The 18,698-nt window shown below is 53.9% G+C and overlaps 1 protein-coding gene across 1 annotated transcript in view; it reads left to right on the top strand.

Moving 5' to 3' along the window:
* Window positions 1-1,604: 1,604 nt before the first annotated feature.
* Window positions 1,605-18,698, top strand: part of LOC139233713 (AT-rich interactive domain-containing protein 3B-like) — a 248,438-nt gene continuing 231,344 nt past the window's right edge. The window contains exon 1 of the mRNA XM_070864126.1: window positions 1,605-2,195. Coding sequence (XP_070720227.1) covers window positions 1,620-2,195 — 576 coding nt within the window. The 5' untranslated portion in view covers window positions 1,605-1,619. The remainder of the gene's footprint in view (window positions 2,196-18,698) is intronic.

Genomic DNA, 18,698 nt, shown 5'->3' with positions numbered 1-18,698 from the left:
TCCCATCCCTACTCCATCATCATCATAGGCAGTCCCTCGGGGTCAAGGATGACTTGCTTCCACAATAAAAATGAGTTCTCAGGTGAGGAACTCATTTTAAACGGTGGAAGATGCCTGTGCGTGGATTTTTTTAACGTGTGGTGGCCATTGCACACCAGCCACCACACGGGCTTGACAGAGCTAGGTCTTGGTCCAGTGGCAAGGGTTAACCAAGACGACTGGAGACCAGGCTCCACCGCACGTGCCAATACACACACACAAACTCAAACATACTCCCACTGCCCTCCTTCCTTCCTTCTTCCCACAGGACCTCTCTCTACGTGGAATTCATAGTACGCAATGTGAGCCTCACTACCTCAGCCTCGCCATTGGCCCGTGCTGCGCCTTCCCTTGGTCTTGTCCACCCTGCTCCACCTCTGGGCTCCGACTCCTCCGTGTCTCGTCCGACCTCCACTCCTCGCCGCTCCCAACCTCCGTGGTGTTCATTCTGCTGTTGCGGTGGCTAGCTTTTTATGATTTGCTCACAGCTCTAGCCTCGCGCTCCAAACTCTGAACTCCAAACTAAGAGAGGATGCTTGGGGTTAATACACCATGGCCATGTGATCAGACTAGTGATTCATTTTAGATGCTCTAGTTGCCTGGTTAGCAAGATTCTGTTTTCTCAGAAGGGTATCTGAATTTGGTACCATTAATTGATTGATACTAAAGACATGATCTGAAATCTGTGGAATTTCTATCTTCAGTCTTTTCACAATTTACAGGATTTTGAAAGCTGAATGAGTGCAGTAGATTAATGGGAGAACTAATTGGGGTGTTTAAGATAATTATAGGATTTGATAGAGAGAAGCAATGTCTTCCAGTGGAGGGAGTCCAGAACAAGGGTAAAAGCAATCTCTACTTGAAGACCTTAAGTGGGACAAAATTGCCCCAAAGAAAGAGAGACTTGCATTTGTATAGCGACTTTCACGTCCACTGGATGTCTCAAAGCGCTTTACAGCCAATGAAGTACAGTCATTGTTGTAATGTCGGAAACACGGCAGCAAATTTGTGCACAGCAAGCTCCCACAAGCGGCAATGTGATAATGACCCAAATAATCTGTTTTAGTGATGTTGATTGAGGGATAAATATTGGCCCCAGGACAACTCCCCTGCTCTTCTTCGAAATCGTGCCATGGGATCTTTTACGTCCACCCGAGAGAGCAGACGGGGCCTCAGTTTAACGTCTCATCTGAAGGTCGGCACCTCCGACAGTGCGGCGCTCCCTCAGCACTCCCAGTGCAGTGCTGGCTTAGATCTTATGTGCTCAAGTTCCTGGAGAGGGGGACTTGAACCCACAACCTTCTGACTCAGAGACGAGTGTGCTACCCACTGAGCCACAGCTGACACTCCCTGATCCTAAGAGCAAATGTTAAATATATGAAATGGCAGCCACTAATATCAAGCAGTGGCAAGTTGTGGGCGAACTTGTCTACCCGTCGGTAATCCCAAACAATATTCAATTTGCCATTTTCCCCAACAATATTCAATTCGCCCATTTTTGTTTTTAACAGCCTGGCTTGACGACGGGAGACGGGCTGAACCTGGTTCTGACCGGAGGCTCTCCGCTTCACCATCAAGGCATGAAGCTGGAAGCAGTGATGGAGCATTTGCAAAGGCAGCAGCAAGCCCGACTGGAGATGGAGGGTCGGGAGAGGAAGGACCGAGAGATCCGGGACGCGCACATCTTTTACGCCCAGCAACTCGCCGCCCAGCAGGCCGCGCTGGTGGCGGCCTCCTCCAGGTCGCCGGCGGGCTCGCTGGTCACCGCCCTGGCCCACCCGTTGGCTGCCGGGACCACCGCCGCCGGCCCCCGGGTGTCCGACAAGAGCAACATGGACTCTGAGCCAGAGGACGACGCCTTCGAAGGGGAGGACCCCGCCAGCGACCTGGAGGATGAGGAGAGGGGGGATCTGGACGAGGGGGAGGAGGAGGCGGAGGAGGAGGACGACAAAGAGGAGGAGGAGGAAGACGCAGAGTATCTCAGGAAACAAGCTGCCGCAGCACTGCCGGCTCGGAGACTGCCGACTGCCCACCATCCGGCTATCGGTGGACAATCCCAGCAGCAGGGAAGCAGTCAGCCGCTTTCACCAAATCGAGCACATTCGAAATCGCCCACGGGCCACCACGATTGGGGTTACGGAGAACAGTTCAAGCAGGTAAGACATTTTCATTCTACAAGTGGATGTCATTGTTTGGTCTCCTTACCTAAGAAAGGATATACTTGCCGTAGAGGGAGTGCAGCGTTGGTTCACCAGACTGATTCCTGGGATGTACAGGCCGATACAAAGATGAGAGGAAGGGTAATGTGTGAGGAGGACATAATGAGTGGGCAAGAATTTGGCAGATGGAGTATAATGTGAGGTCATGCTCTTTGACAGAAAAACAATCAAAGAGCAAGTTATTTAAATGGAGAAAGATTGCAGCGGGACCTGGGGATACTTGTGCATGAAACACAAAAAGATAGTATGCAGGTACAGCAAGTGATCAGGAAGGCCAATGGCATCTTGGCCTTTATTGCAAAGGGGATGGAGTATAAAAGCAGGGAAGTCTTGCTACAGTTATACAGGGTATTGGTGAGGCCACACCTGGAATACTGCGTGCAGTTTTGGTTTCCACATTTACGAAAGGATATACTTGCTTTGGAGGCAGTTCCGAGAAGGTTCACTAGGTTGATTCCTGGGATGAGGGGGTTGACGTATGAGGATAGGTTGAGTAGGTTGGGCCTCTACTCATTGGAATTCGGAAGAATGAGAGATGATCTGAGAAAAACGTATAAGATTATGAGGGGGCTTGACAAGGTGGATGCAGAGAGGATGTTTCCACTGATGGGGGAGACTAGAATTAGAGAGCATGATCTTGGAATAAGGGGTTGCCCATTTAGAACTGAGATGAGGAGAAATTTCTTCTGAGGGTTGTGAATCTGTGGAATTCGCTGCCTCAGAGAGCTGTGGAAGCTGGGACATTGAATAAATTTAAGACAGAAATAAGCAGTTTCTTAAATGATAAGGGGATTAGGGGTTATGGGGAGTGGGCGGGGAAGTGGATCTGAGTCCATGATCAGATCAGCCATGATCTTACTGAATGGCGGAGCAGGCTCAAGGAGCCTTATGGCCTACTCCCGCTCCTATTTCTTATATTCTTATGTATTCACTAGAGTTTAGAAGAATGAGAGGGGATCTCATTGAAATGTATAAAATTCTGACTGGGTTGGATTGACTGGATGTGGGGAGGATGTTTCCCCGGGGCTGGGAAGTCTAGAACAAGGGGTCACAGTCTCAGGATACGGGGTAGGAAACTTAGGACCGAGATGAGGAGAAATATTTTCACTCAGAGGGTGGTGAACCTGTGGAATTTTCTACCACAGAAGGCTGTGGAGGCCAAGTGTCTGAATATATTTGAGGGAGATAGATAGATTTCTAGAAACAAAAGGCATCAAGGGGTATGGGGAAAAAGCGGGAATATGGTGTTGAGATAGAGGATCAGCCATGATCATATTGAATGCAGACTCGAGGGGCCAAATGGCCTACTACTGGTCCTATTTTCTATGATTCTATGTTTCTATAGAGATAAAGACTAACTTGTCTGTGTTGCAAGGGTGTGTCCTGTATTGTCACTTCAATATGTGCTGTGAGTGAGAAAATATTCCATTTAGTTTGTCAAAGGGTTCCCCCTCCCACCCCATCTGGAGCTCCAGTCTAATGGCAAACTGACCTTGGACTTGTCTTGATGAACTGAAATCTAACATTCATTTCCCAGTTGTTTTTCCCCCCCCCCCCCAATTGCCCTGGGTTTTTATCTGGGTTTTGCCTCTCAGGAGATCGCAGGGCTCCGGTTGGGGTGGAGTGTAGAATGTTTCAGTGTAAAAGGTACCGCAGTTTTGTCGGGCGGACTGGTTGGGCTGGGTGCTCTTTGCCTTTCCGTCATTGTTAATAGGTTTATATGTAACCTTCAGGGCTGCTGACCGAGGGCCGTGCGGCTCTTTGTCGGCCGGCGCGGACACGATGGGCCGAAATGGCCTCCTTCTGCGCTGTAAATTTCTATGTATACATCACGTGAATGGTGTGCTCCCCATCTGTAGTGGGATGAGTGGAGCAACTCCCAAGGGCAAATCACATTCTCGGCCATAATCAGACAGTAGATGTGTGCTACAAGTGGTCAGTATCTTTGCGACTCCATCTCCAATATACCATCCTTCCTACTTCTTCCTGGTGTACAGATGCATATAAACTCTTCAGTATTCTCATGTGACTGAGTCAGAAGGTTGTGGGTTCAAGTCCCACTCCAGAGACTTGAGCACAAAAATCGAGGCTGACACTCCCAGTGTAGCACTGAGGGAGTGCTGCACTGTCGGAGATAATGACGTTAAACTGCTCTCTCAGGTGGACATAAAAGATATACTTGCTTTGGAGGCAGTTCAGAGAAGGTTCACTCGGTTGATTCCGGGGATGAGGGGGTTGACTTATGAGGAAAGGTTGAGTAGGTTGAGCAGCTACGCATTGGAATTCAGAAAAATGAGAGGTGATCTAATCGAAGATTATGAGGGAGCTTGACAGGGTGGATGCAGAGAGGATGTTTCCACTGATGGGGGAGACTAGAACTAGGGGGCATAATCTTAGAATAAGGGGCCGCCCATTTAAAACTGAGATAAGGAGGAATTTCTTCCCACAGAGGGCTGTAAATCTGTGGAATTCACTGCCTCAAAGAGCTGTGGAAGCTGGGACATTGAATAAATTTAAAACAGAAATAGACAGTTTCTTAACCGATAAGGGGTTATGGGGAGCGGGCAGGGAAGTGGAGCTGAGTCCATGATTGGATCAGCCATTGTATTAAATGGCGGAGCAGGCTCGAGGGACTTGTGGCCTATTCCTGCTCCTATTTCTTATGTTCTTATCCTACGGCACTATCTCGAAGAAGAACAGGGTAGTTATCCTCTGTGGCCTGACCAATATTTATCACTAAAACAGATTACTTGGTCATTATCACATTACTGTTTGTGGGAGCTTGCTGTGCGCAAATTGGCTGCCGCGTTTCCACACATTACAACAGCGACTACACTTCAAAAAGTACTTCCTTAGCTGTAAAGCGCTTTGAGACGTCCGGTGGTCGTGAAAGGCGCCATACAAATGCAAGTTTTTCGTTCTTTCTAACTCCACTTAAACCTGAAAGGACGCCTGGTCTCGGATACGGAGTGAAGGGTGGGGCTGTGGAGGGACGGGGAAACAGTCATGAAAGGCGCTATATAAACGCAAGTCTTCTATAAGCTGTTACTGCCCAGCTCAAACGAGGAAGGTTTACTCAGTCTGCAACACGGCTTTGCTTGTGCCAGAATCCAGTGCCTTCATCTGGGCTTCGGATCAAAATTACTTGAGAGTCAATGTGAATGCATCGAAACTTTTGCCAAAGCAATTCCAGTCCGGATTGTTCATAAAGCTCGCGGAAAGTTCGGTGTACATAAGAACGTAAAGCCCAAAGCGAGAACAGACAGCCCTCTCCAAAGCCCATGTACAATGACTTTTCCTGGAGCTTCACGTCCACCTTACATAGAATGTACAGCACATAAACGGGCCATTTGGCCCGACTGGGCTGTGCCGGTGTTTATGCTCCACAGGAACCTCCTCTCACCCTATGACACCTCACCCTATCAGCATATCCTTTTGTTTCTCCCTCATGTGTTTATCCAGCTTCCACATAAGAAATAGGAGCAGGAGTCGGCCATTCGGCCCCTCGAGCCTGCTCCGCCATTCAATAAGATCAAGGCTGATCGGATCTTGGCCTCAGTTCCAATTTCTGCTTCAATGCATCGCTGCTATTCGGCTCAACCAGTCCCACGCGGTCGCGAGTTCCACATTCTGACCACTCTCGGCTCTTGTTAGCCGCAGAGTGGAGTAATACGCCGGTTTGTTGGGAGAATGAGAACCGGCGGGTTTAGTTAGCCCTCCTGTGCTCCTAGCCTTGCTCAGCGGGATTGCAGGCCGGGGGTTCGGGCTGGCCCCAGCGTTGTAGCCCTGTCCCTGACGTACGCTCCCGCCCAGCGAGGCTCCGTGCTGGGAGCACAGGATCGCTGAATTTGCCCTCGGTTCTGCCCCGTGAAAAATGCTACAACTTCTGGAGAACGTTTCCCCGTCCCTCCACAGCCCCACCCTTCACTCCGTATCCGAAACCAGGCTGCCTTTCAGGTTTAAGTTGAGTTAGAAAGAAGGAAAAACTTGCATTTGTATAGCGCCTTTCACGACCACCGGACGTCCCAAAGCGCTTTACAGCCAATGAAGTACTTTTGGAGTGCAGTCACTGTTGTAATGTGGGAAACGCAGCAGCCAATTTGCGCACAGCAAGCTCCCACAAACAGCAATGTGATAATGACCGGATAATTTGTTTTTTTTGTTATGTTGATCGAGGGATAAATATTGGCCCAGGACACCGGGGATAACTCCCCTGCTCTTGTTCACAATAGTGCCACGGGAACTTTTGCGTCCACCTGAGAGAGCAGACGGGGCCTCGGTTTAACGTCTCATCCGAGAGACGGCACCTCCGACAGTGCGGCGCTCCCTCAGCACTGCACTGGGAGTGTCAGCCTGGATTTTTGTGCTCGAGTCTCTGCAGTGAGACTTGAACCCACAACCTTCAGACACTGAGCCACAGCTGACACTAAATCCGTGATCATTCATTCACAAGTTATTCATTAAATGTTGGCAGAAAGCTGTTGGGAACTTGCACGATGCTTGGGGTGGCTGAATATAGCCTGTTTCGCTCCAGATGCAGGTCTGTTGCAATGACTGCATGGCCGTGAAGAATACATAGTCCATGCCGCCCCTCGCTCCTGCTCCCCGTGATCTTTTGACGATTGTGATTGGAGACGCAGCTTAAGAATGACCTCAGGGATGACTAAGTGGACTTGCCTCTGGAAAGTTTCCTGTGAAACCGTCGGGATTTTACCAGTTGTAAAAGACAGGACAGGAAAAGCTGAAATGGGCAAGCTTGTTATCTGTTGGAGCTGCCTTAATCTGAAGAGTTGACCTCTATCGCTGGTGTTTGACCATGTGGACGGGGCTAGCCGAGACCCATCTTGCATATCGGTGGTTAATCATTGTAGCAGCCACTTGTCCCTGTATCGCGCGGACAGTAGATAACTCACTTTCATTAGCCCTGTTTGGAGGAAGCTCACTTGTGTACACAAGGATGTTGACTCCGAGGTACTGCACAGTGGTTATGTTACAGGACAAGTAATCCAGAGACCTGAACTCGTGACATGAGTTCAAATCCCATCACGGCAGCTGAGGAATTTAAATCCAGTTAATTAAATAAATCTAGAATATAAAAGCTAGCATCAGTAATGGTGACCATAAAACTACCGGATTAACATAGAAATTAGGTGCAGGAGCAGGCCATTTGGCCCTTCGAGCCTACACCACCATTCAATATGATCATGGCTGATCATTCAAGCTCAGTACTCCCTTCCTGCTTTCTCTCCATACCCCTTGATCCCTTTTGGCCATAAGGGCCACATCTAACTCCCTTTTGAATATATCTAACGAACTGGCCTCAACAACTATCTGCGTTAGAGAATTCCACAGGTTCACCACTCTCTGGGTGAAGAAGTTTCTCCTCATCTCGGTCCTAAATGGCTTACCCCTTATCCTTAGACTGTGACCCCTGGTTCTGCAACTCCCCAGCAACGGGAACATTCTTCCTGCCTCTAACCTGTCCAATCCCGTCAGAATTTAATATGTTTCTATGAGATCCCCTCTCATTCTTCTAAACTCCAGCGAATACAGGCCCAGTTGATCCAGTCTCTCCTCATGTCAGTCCTGCCATCCCAGGAATCAATCTGGTGAACCTTCGCTGTACTCCCTCAATAGCAAGAATGCCCTTCCTCAGATTGGGAGACCAAAACTGTACACAATATTCAAGGTGTGGCCTCACCAAGGCTCTAAAACTGCAGTAAGACCTCCTTACTCCTATACTCAAATCCCCTGGCTATGAAGACCAGCATACCATTTGCCGTCTTCACCGCCTGCTGTACCTGCATGCCAAACTTCAATGACTGATGTACCATGACACCCAGGTCTCGTTGCACCTCCCCTTTTCTTAATCTGTCACCATTCAGATAATATTCTGTCTTCCTGTTTTTGCCACCAAAGTGGATAACCTCACATTTATCCACATTATACTGCATCTGCCACGCATTTGCCCACACACCTAACCTATCCAAGTCACCCTGCAGTCTCATGGCATCCTCCTCACAGCTCACACTGCCACCCAGCTTAGTGTCACCTGCAAACTTGGTGATATTACATTCAATTCCTTCATCTAAATCATTGATGTATATTGTAAATAGCTGGGGTCCCAGCACTGAACCCTGCGGCACCCCACTAGTCACTGCCTGCCATTCTGATTATCGTAAAGACCCATCTGGTTCAGTAAAGGCCTTTTAGGGAAGGAAATCTGCCGCCCTTACCCGGTCTGGCCTATATGTGACTCCAGACCCGCAATGTCATCATCATCATCATAGGCAGTTCCTTGAAATCGAGGAAGACTTGCTTCCACTCTAAAACTGAGTCTTTAGGTGCCTGAACAGTCCAATACGAGAGCCGCAGTCTCTGTCACAGGTGGGACAGACAGTGGTTGAGGGAAAGGGGTGGGTGGGACTGGTTTGCCGCACGCTCCTTCCGCTGCCTGCGCTTGATTTCTGCACGCTCTCGGCGACGAGACTCGAGGCGCTCAGCGCCCTCCCGGATGCACTTCCTCCAATTAGGGCGGGCTTTGGCCAGGGACTCCCAGGTGCCGGTGGGGATGTTGCATTTTATCAAGGAGGCTTTGAGGATGTCCTTGAAACGTTTCCTCTGCCCACCTTCGGCTTGTTTGCCGTGTAGGAGTCGAGCGCTTGCTTTGGGAGTCTCGGTGTCTGGCATGCGGACGCTGTGGCTAACTCTTAACTGTTCTCTGGTCTCCCAAACCGCGACAAAGAGAACAGCAGTTCTTCTCGAGGGCCATTAGGGATGGACAATAAATGCTGGCCCAGCCATCGACACCCACATCTAGGCTCTTGGTTCTTCGAGGAACTGGGGTGAGCTGTGAATTAAACTGGGAGTGAGCGAACTAGAAAACTTAAGAAGCCGAAAAGATCCGAATTCGATTCCTAGAATCATACGGCACAGAAGGAGGCCATTCAGCCCATCGTGCCTGTGCCGGCTCTCTGTAAGAGTGATCTAATTAGTCCCGCTCCCCTGCGCTTTCCCCAATCGCCCTGCAAACTTTTCCTGTTCACGTATTTATCCAATTCCCTTTTGAAAGTTACTATCCATCATCACCCTTTCGGCCAGTACGGTCCCGATCATCACAGCTCGCTGCACAAAACAACATTTCTTCTCGTCGCCCCTCTTGTCTTTTTTTGCCAATTATTTTCGCTTGTGGGGGAAGAGCAAAACTAAAGGCCATCGATATAAGATAGTCACCAAGGAATCCAACAGGGAATTCAGCAGGAACTTCTTTACCCAGAGAGTGGTGAGAATGTGGAACTCGCTGCCGCAGGGAGTGGTTGAGGCGAATAGTATCGATGCATTTAAGGGGAGGCTGGACAAGAATATGGGGGAGAAGGGAATAGAGGGTTATGCTGATAGAGTTAGATGAGGAAAGACAGGAGGAGGCTCGAGTGGAGCATAAACGCCGGCATGGACTGGTTGGGCCGAATGGCCTGTTTCTGTGCCGTATATCCCGTGTAATCCTGTGTCACATCGGTGTCCTCTGGTTACCGATGCCCCCGCTAGTGGAAAAATTTTCTCCCTATGTAACTTATCAAAGCCTCTCGCCCTGGTAGTTGGAGGATACTCCCCAGGGTGAGCCTTGTGATCGCTAGGGTTACGTTGGTCAGGTCGAATGGGGCATCAGCACCTGATGGAACGAGAAGCTGCTGGCTTGAGTATCAGAAGGAAGTGTGAGGAGGAAGCGTGTGGGTGGATTTATCACTCGCCTCCCGAGCGGACACCAGGCCTTGTTGGGGGGACACCACCCGACTTTCCTTTCCAGCGATGGAGATGTAAATCGTGTGGTTTCTAAAGCGAGCATTCGTTCCGTGATGCCAGTTTCAAGCCACGGTGGAAAGTTTATAACCGACCCTCCCCGAGAGGTCGCCAGTGTGCGATTGGTTTTGGTGCCGCAAGTGTGGGACTAGAACTGGGCAAATGCCACATTTTGACTGCAAACGGCATCGCAGCTGAGATCAGTGCTGCCCTTACTGGAATAAGTGTGGCTGTTGAGATTAGGACCACTGGCTGATAGGTGCCCGCTGTGGCTCAGTGGATAGCACTCCCTCGACTCTGAGTCTGAAGGTTGGAGGTTCAAGTCCCACTCCAGGGATTTGCACATTAATCTAGGCTGACACTCCCAGGGGCAGTACTGAGGGAGCGCCGCACTGTCGGAGGGGCAGTGCTGAGGGAGCGCCGCACTGTCGGAGGGGCAGTGCTGAGGGAGCGCCGCACTGTCGGAGGGGCAGTGCTGAGGGAGCGCCGCACTGTCGGAGGGGCAGTGCTGAGGGAGCGCCGCACTGTCGGAGGGGCAGTGCTGAGGGAGCGCCGCACTGTCGGAGGGGCAGTGCTGAGGGAGCGCCGCACTGTCGGAGGGGCAGTGCTGAGGGAGCGCCGCACAGTCGGAGGGGCAGTACTGAGGGAGCGCCGCACTGTCGGAGGGGCAGTGCTGAGGGAGCGCCGCACTGTCGGAGGGGCAGTACTGAGGGAATGGCGCACTGTCGGAGGAGCAGTACTGAGGGAGTGCCGTCTTTTGGATGAGATGTTAAACCGAGGCTCCGTCTGTGCGCTCAGCCAGACTTAAAAAATCCCACGGCACTATTTCGAAGAAGAGCAGGGGAGCTATCCTCGGCGTCCTGGGCCAATATTTATCCCTCAATCAACATATCAAAAATAGATGATCTGGTCATTATCACATTGCTGTTTGTGGGAGCTTGCTGTGCGCAAATTGGCTGCCGCGTTTCCCACATTACAACAGTGACTACACTCCAAGAGTACTTCATTGGCTGTAATGCGCTTGAGACATCCAGTGATCATGAAAAGCGCTTTATATCTCCTCAACTGGAGTATTGTGTCCAATTCTGGGCACCGCACTTTAGGAAGGATGTGAAGGCCTTAGAGAGGGTGCAGAAAAGATTTACGCAAATGGTTGCAGAGATGAGGGCCTCCAATGACGTGGATAGACTGAAGAAGCTGGGGTTGTTCTCCTTGGAGCAGAAAAGGTTGAGAGGAGATTTGATCGAAGTCATGAGGGGTCAGGACAGAGTGGATCGAGAGAAACTGTTCCCATTGGTGGAAGGGTCGGGAACCAGAGGACACAGATTTAAGGCGATTGGCAGAAGAACCAAAGGCGACATGAGGACAAACCTTTTTCCGCAGCGAGTGGTTAGGATTTGGAATGCACGGCCTGAGAGGGTGGTGGAGGCAGACTCAATCGAGGCTTTCAAAAGGGAGTTGGATAAGTCCCTGAAGGAAAAAACTTTGCAGGACTACGGGGAAAGGACAGGGAGAGTGGGACTGGCTGAGGTGATCTTGCAGAGAGCCGGCACGGGCTCGATGGGCCGAATGGCCTCCTCCTGTGCTGTAACCGTTCAATGATTCTATGATGTGGTTTTCTTATAATTCCTAACGCATTTTGAAATCTTGGCATAAAAGTTTCACTTTTTTTTTATTGTTCAGTTTAGCCATGTGCAAACCACTCGGGCATTTCCCGGGCCTCGAGGACTCAATACTGCACTCGTGGCCCTCCTTCAGTCATCAGTAAGATGGATGGGAAGACCACGTGACCGTGATGTCAGAAAACGTACCCGAGAGGTTAATGCTTTCCGATTTGGTCAGCCTGGTCAATTGATGCTGGGTGTAATGAGCATAGAAGAGTTCTCTTCACCTTGGGAGAGAACAATGCGGAAGTGGTCGGTTGTGTTTCATCGCTTGCATTATCGGAGGCGCAAGAGTTCATTACTGCTCTCACATCTGGGGTGACCTCACTGTCAATCCCGATCAGGGTTGTGCTCTGTTAGTAACTGGTCCTTCTCTCCATATGTGTCTCTCTCTCTCGCTCGCTCGCTCGCGTGCTCTCTCGCTCTCTCGTTCGCGTGCTCTCTCGCTCTCTCGTTCGCGTGCTCTCTCGCTCTCTCGCTCGCGTGCTCTCTCTCTCTCGCTCGCGTGCTCTCTCTCGCTCGCGTGCTCTCTCTCTCTCTCTCTCGCTCGCGTGCTCTCTCTCTCTCGCGTGCTCTCTCTCGCTAGCGTGCTCTCTCTCTCTCTCTCTCGCTCGCGTGCTCTCTCTCTCTCTCGCGTGCTCTCTCTCGCTAGCGTGCTCTCTCTCTCTCTCGCTAGCGTGCTCTCTCTCTCTCGCTCGCGTGCTCTCTCTCTCTCTCGCTCGCCTGCTCTCTCTCTCGCTCGCGTGCTCTCTCTCTCTCTCTCTCGCTAGCGTGCTCTCTCTCGCTAGCGTACTCTCTCTCTCGCTAGCGTGTACTCTCTCGCTCGCTCGCGTGCACTCGCTCGCTCGCGTGCACTCTCTCGCTCGCGTACTCTCTCTCTCTCTCTCTCGCTCGTGTACTCTCTCTCTCTCGCTCGCGTGCTCTCTCTCGCTCGCGTGCTCTCTCTCTCGCGCTCACTCGCGCTCTCTCACTCGCGCGCTCACTCTCTCTCGCTTGCGTGCTCGCTCTCTCTCTCTCGCTCGCGTGCTCGCTCTCTCTCTCTCGCTCGCGCGCTCTCTCTATCTCGCTCACGTGCTCTCTCTCTCGCTCCGGTGCGCTCTCTCTCTCTCGCTTGCTCTCTCACTCGCGTGCAATCTCTCTCTCTCTCTCGCTCGCGTGCTCGCTCTCTCTCTCTCTCACGCGCGTGCTCGCTCTCTCTCTCCCTCTCGCTCGCGTGCTCTCTCTCTCTCTCTCTCTTTCGCGTGCGCTCTCTCTCTCTCTCTCTCGCACGCGTGCTCTCTCTCTCGCGTGCGTTCGCTCGCTCGTGTGCTCTCTCGCGTGCTCTCTCTCTCTCTCTCGCTCGCGTTCTCTCTCTCTCTCTCTCTCTCGCTCGCGTTCTCTCTCTCTCTCTCTCTCGTTCTCTCTCTCTCGCTCACGTGCTCTCTCGCTCGCTCGCGTGCTATCTCTCTCTCTCGCTCGCGTGCTATCTCTCTCTCGCGTGCTCTCGCTCGCGTGCTCTCTCTCTCTTACTCGCCTGCTATCTCTCTCTCTCACTCGCTCGCGTGCTATCTCTCTCTCTCTCTCGCTTGCGTGCTCGCTCTCTCTCTCTCTCTCTCTCGCGTGCTCGCTCTCTCTCTCCCTCTCGCTCGCGTGCTCTCTCTCTCTCTCTCTCGCGTGCGCTCTCTCTCTCTCTCTCTCGCGTGCGCTCTCTCTCTCTCTCTCTCTCGCGTGCTCTCTCTCTCTCTCTCGCGTGCTCTCTCTCTCTCGCGTGCTCTCTCTCTCTCTCGCGTGCGTTCTCTCTCTCGCTCGCTCGCGTGCGCTCTCTCTCTCTCGCGTTCTCTCTCTCTCTCTCGCTCGCGTGCTCGCTCTCTCTCGCTCGCGTGCTCTCTCTCTCTCTCGCGCTCACTCGCGCTCTCTCACTCGCGCGCTCACTCTCTCTCGCTTACGTGCTCGCTCTCTCTCTCTCGCTTACGTGCTCGCTCTCTCTCTCGCTCGCGCGCTCTCTCTATCTCGCTCACGTGCTCTCTCTCTCGCTCCGGTGCGCTCTCTCTCTCTCGCTCGCGCTCTCTCTCTCTCGCTCGCTCTCTCACTCGCGTGCAATCTCTCTCTCTCTCTCTCGCTCGCGTGCTCGCTCTCTCTCTCTCTCTCTCTCTCGCGTGCTCGCTCTCTCTCTCCCTCTCGCTCGCGTGCTCTCTCTCTCTCTCTCTTTCGCGTGCGCTCTCTCTCTCTCTCTCTCGCACGCGTGCTCTCTCTCTCGCGTGCGTTCGCTCGCTCGCGTGCTCTCTCTCTCTCTCGCTCGCGTTCTCTCTCTCTCTCTCTCTCTCTCGTTCTCTCTCTCTCGCTCACGTGCTCTCTCTCTCGCTCGCTCGCGTGCTATCTCTCTCTCTCTCTCGCTCGCGTGCTATCTCTCTCTCTCTCGCGTGCTCTCGCTCGCGTGCTCTCTCTCTCTCTCGCTCGCATGCTATCTCTCTCTCTCGCTCGCTCGCGTGCTATCTCTCTCTCTCTCTCTCGCTCGCGTGCTCGCTCTCTCTCTCTCTCTCTCGCGTGCTCGCTCTCCCTCTCGCTCGCGTGCTCTCTCTCTCTCTCTCTTTCGCGTGCGCTCTCTCTCTCTCTCGCGTGCTCTCTCTCTCTCGCGTGCTCTCTCTCTCTCTCGCGTGCGTTCTCTCTCTCGCTCGCTCGCGTGCTCTCTCTCTCTCTCTCTCTCGCGTGCTCTCTCTCTCTCTTACTCGCCTGCTATCTCTCTCTCTCGCTCGCTCGCGTGCTATCTCTCTCTCTCTCTCGCTCGCGTGCTTTCTCTCTCTCTCTCTCGCTCGCGTGCTATCTCTCTCGCTCGCGTGCTCTCTCTCTCTTTCTCTCTCTCTCGTGCTCTCTCTCTCTCATGCTCTCTCTCTCTCTCACGTGCTCTCTCTCGCGTGCTCGCTCTCTCTCTCTCTCTCTCTCTCTCTCTCGCGTGCTCTCTCTCTCTCTCGCGTGCTCTCTATCTTTCTCTCTCTCTCGCGTGCTCTCTATCTTTCTCTCTCTCGCGTGCTCTCGCTCGCTCGCTCGCTCCTTCTCTCTCTCTCTCTCTCGCGTGCTCTCTCTCTCTCGTTCTTTCTCTCGCTCGCGTGCTCTCTCTCTCGCTCCGGTGCGCGCTCTCTCTCACTCGCGCACTCTCTCTCTCGCTCACGCACTCTCTCTCTCGCTCACGCACTTTCTCTCTCTCGCTCGCGCTCTCTCTCTCTCTCGCGCGCTCTCTCTATCTCGCTCGCGCGCTCTCTCTATCTCGCTCGCGCGCTCTCTCTATCCGGTGCGCTCTCTCACTCTCGCTCGCGCTCTCTCGCTCGCTCGCTCTCTCACTCGCGTGCGCTCTCTCTCTCTCTCTCTCGCATGCGCTCTCTCTCTCTCGCTCGCGTGCTTGCTCTCTCTCTCTCGTGTGCTCGCTCTCTCTCTCCCTCTCGCTCGCGTGCTCTCTCTCTCTCTCTCTCGCGTGCGCTCTCTCTCTCTCTCTCGCACGCGTGCTCTCTCTCTCTCGCACGCGTGCTCTCTCTCTCTCTCTCTCGCTCGCGTGCTCTCTCTCTCTCTCTCTCGCATGCGCTCTCTCTCTCTCGCTCGCGTGCTCTCTCTCTCGCTCGCGTGCTCTCTCTGTCTCTCGCTCGCGTGCTCTCTCTGTCTCTCTCTCGCGTGCTCTCTCTCTCTCTCTCTCGCTCGCGTGCTCTCTCTCTCTCGCTCGCGTGCTCTCTCTCTCTCGTTTTCTCTCTCTCGCTCACGTGCTTGCTCTCTCTCTCGTGTGCTCGCTCTCTCTCTCCCTCTCGCTCGCGTGCTCTCTCTCTCTCTCTCTCGCGTGCGCTCTCTCTCTCTCTCTCGCACGCGTGCTCTCTCTCTCTCTCTCGCACGCGTGCTCTCTCTCTCTCTCTCTCGCTCGCGTGCTCTCTCTCTCTCTCTCGCATGCGCTCTCTCTCTCTCGCTCACGTGCTCTCGCTCGCATGCTCTCTCTCTCGCTCACGTGCTCTCTCTCGCTCGCGTGCTATCTCTCGCGTGCTCTCTCTCTCTCTTTCTCTCTCTCTCGCGTGCTCGCTCTCTCTCTCTCTCGCTCGCGTGCTCGCTCGCTCTCTCTCGCTCGAGTGCTCTCTCGCTCGCGTGCTCTCTCTCTCTCTCGCTCGCATGCTATCTCTCTCTCTCGCTCGCTCGCGTGCTATCTCTCTCTCTCTCTCTCGCTCGCGTGCTCGCTCTCTCTCTCTCTCTCTCTCTCGCGTGCTCGCTCTCCCTCTCGCTCGCGTGCTCTCTCTCTCTCTCTCTTTCGCGTGCGCTCTCTCTCTCTCTCGCGTGCTCTCTCTCTCTCGCGTGCTCTCTCTCTCTCTCGCGTGCGTTCTCTCTCTCGCTCGCTCGCGTGCTCTCTCTCTCTCTCTCTCTCGCGTGCTCTCTCTCTCTCTTACTCGCCTGCTATCTCTCTCTCTCGCTCGCTCGCGTGCTATCTCTCTCTCTCTCTCGCTCGCGTGCTTTCTCTCTCTCTCTCTCGCTCGCGTGCTATCTCTCTCGCTCGCGTGCTCTCTCTCTCTTTCTCTCTCTCTCGTGCTCTCTCTCTCTCATGCTCTCTCTCTCTCTCACGTGCTCTCTCTCGCGTGCTCGCTCTCTCTCTCTCTCTCTCTCTCTCTCTCTCGCGTGCTCTCTCTCTCTCTCGCGTGCTCTCTATCTTTCTCTCTCTCTCGCGTGCTCTCTATCTTTCTCTCTCTCGCGTGCTCTCGCTCGCTCGCTCCTTCTCTCTCTCTCTCTCTCGCGTGCTCTCTCTCTCTCGTTCTTTCTCTCGCTCGCGTGCTCTCTCTCTCGCTCCGGTGCGCGCTCTCTCTCACTCGCGCACTCTCTCTCTCGCTCACGCACTCTCTCTCTCGCTCACGCACTTTCTCTCTCTCGCTCGCGCTCTCTCTCTCTCTCGCTCGCGCTCTCTCTCTCTCTCGCGCGCTCTCTCTATCTCGCTCGCGCGCTCTCTCTATCTCGCTCGCGCGCTCTCTCTATCCGGTGCGCTCTCTCACTCTCGCTCGCGCTCTCTCGCTCGCTCGCTCTCTCACTCGCGTGCGCTCTCTCTCTCTCTCTCTCGCATGCGCTCTCTCTCTCTCGCTCGCGTGCTTGCTCTCTCTCTCTCGTGTGCTCGCTCTCTCTCTCCCTCTCACTCGCGTGCTCTCTCTCTCTCTCTCTCGCGTGCGCTCTCTCTCTCTCTCTCGCACGCGTGCTCTCTCTCTCTCGCACGCGTGCTCTCTCTCTCTCTCTCTCGCTCGCGTGCTCTCTCTCTCTCTCTCTCTCGCATGCGCTCTCTCTCTCTCGCTCGCGTGCTCTCTCGCTCGCGTGCTCTCTCTGTCTCTCTCTCGCGTGCTCTCTCTCTCTCTCTCTCGCTCGCGTGCTCTCTCTCTCTCGCTCGCGTGCTCTCTCTCTCTCGCTCGCGTTCTCTCTCTCTCTCGTTTTCTCTCTCTCGCTCACGTGCTTGCTCTCTCTCTCTCGTGTGCTCGCTCTCTCTCTCCCTCTCGCTCGCGTGCTCTCTCTCTCTCTCTCTCGCGTGCGCTCTCTCTCTCTCTCTCGCACGCGTGCTCTCTCTCTCTCTCTCGCACGCGTGCTCTCTCTCTCTCTCTCTCGCTCGCGTGCTCTCTCTCTCTCTCGCATGCGCTCTCTCTCTCTCGCTCACGTGCTCTCGCTCGCATGCTCTCTCTCTCGCTCACGTGCTCTCTCTCGCTCGCGTGCTATCTCTCGCGTGCTCTCTCTCTCTCTTTCTCTCTCTCTCGCGTGCTCGCTCTCTCTCTCTCTCGCTCGCGTGCTCGCTCGCTCTCTCTCGCTCGAGTGCTCTCTCGCTCGCGTGCTCTCTCTCTCTCTCTCTCTCTCGCGTTCTCTCTCTCTCTCTCTCGCTCGCGTGCTCTCTCTCTCTCGCTCGCGTGCTCTCGCTCTCTCTCTCGCTCGCGTGCTCTCTCTCTCTCTCGCTCGCGTTCTCTCTCTCTCTCTCTCGTTCTCTCTCTCTCGCCCGCGTTCTCTCTCTCTCTCTCTCGTTCTCTCTCGCTCGCGAGCTCTCTCGTGCTCGTTCTCTCTCTCTCTCTCGCGTGCTCTCTCTCTCTTTCTCGCGTGCTCTCTCTCTATCTCTCTTTCTTTCTCGCGTGTTCTTTCTCTCTCTCTCTCTCTCTCTCTCGCTCGCGTGCTCTCTCTTGCTCGCGCGCTCTCTCTCTCGCTCGCGCGCACTCTCTCTTTCTCGCTCGCGTGCTCTCTCGCTCGCATGCTCTCTCCCTCGCTCGCGTGCTCTCTCTCTCTCTCTCTCGCTCGCGTGCTCTCTCTCTCTCTCGCTCGCGTGCTCTCTCTCTCTCTCGCTCGCGAGCTCTCTCTCGCTCGCGTGCTCTCTCTCTCTCTCGCTCGCGTGCTCTCTTACTGTCTCGCTCACGTTCGCTCTCTCTCTCTCGCGCGCTCTCACTCTCTCGCTCGCGTGCTCTCTCACTGTCTCGCTCGCGTGCTCTCTCACTGTCTCGCTCGCGTGCTCTCTCTCGCTCGCGTGCTCTCTCTCTCTCTCGCTCGCGTGCTCTCTCTCGCTCGCGTGCTCTCTCTCTCTCTCGCTCGCGTGCTCTCTCTCGCTCGCGTGCTCTCTCTCTCTCTCGCTCGCGTGCTCTCTCTCGCTCACGTGCGCTCTCACTGTCTCGCTCGCGTGCTCTCTCTCTCTCTCTCTCTCTCGCTCGCGTGCTCTCTCTCTCTCTCGCTCGCGTGCTCTCTCTCGCTCACGTGCGCTCTCACTGTCTCGCTCGCGTGCTCTCTCTCGCTCGCGTGCTCTCTCTCTCTCTCTCTCTCGCGTGCTCTCTCTCGCTCACGTGCGCTCTCACTGTCTCGCTCGCGTGCTCTCTCTCTCTCTCGCTCACGTGCGCTCTCACTCTCTCGCTTGCGTGCTCTCTCACTGTCTCGCTTGCGTGCTCTCTCTCTCTCTCGCTCACGTGCGCTCTCACTCTCTCGCTTGCGTGCTCTCTCACTGTCTCGCTTGCGTGCTCTCTCTCTCTCTCGCTCACGT

The sequence above is a fragment of the Pristiophorus japonicus genome, chromosome 21 (assembly GCF_044704955.1).
Source record: "Pristiophorus japonicus isolate sPriJap1 chromosome 21, sPriJap1.hap1, whole genome shotgun sequence".
Lineage (NCBI taxonomy): Eukaryota > Metazoa > Chordata > Chondrichthyes > Pristiophoridae > Pristiophorus > Pristiophorus japonicus.
The sequence above is the reverse complement of the archived record's forward strand: the minus strand, read 5'-3'. Positions and strand labels throughout refer to the sequence as shown.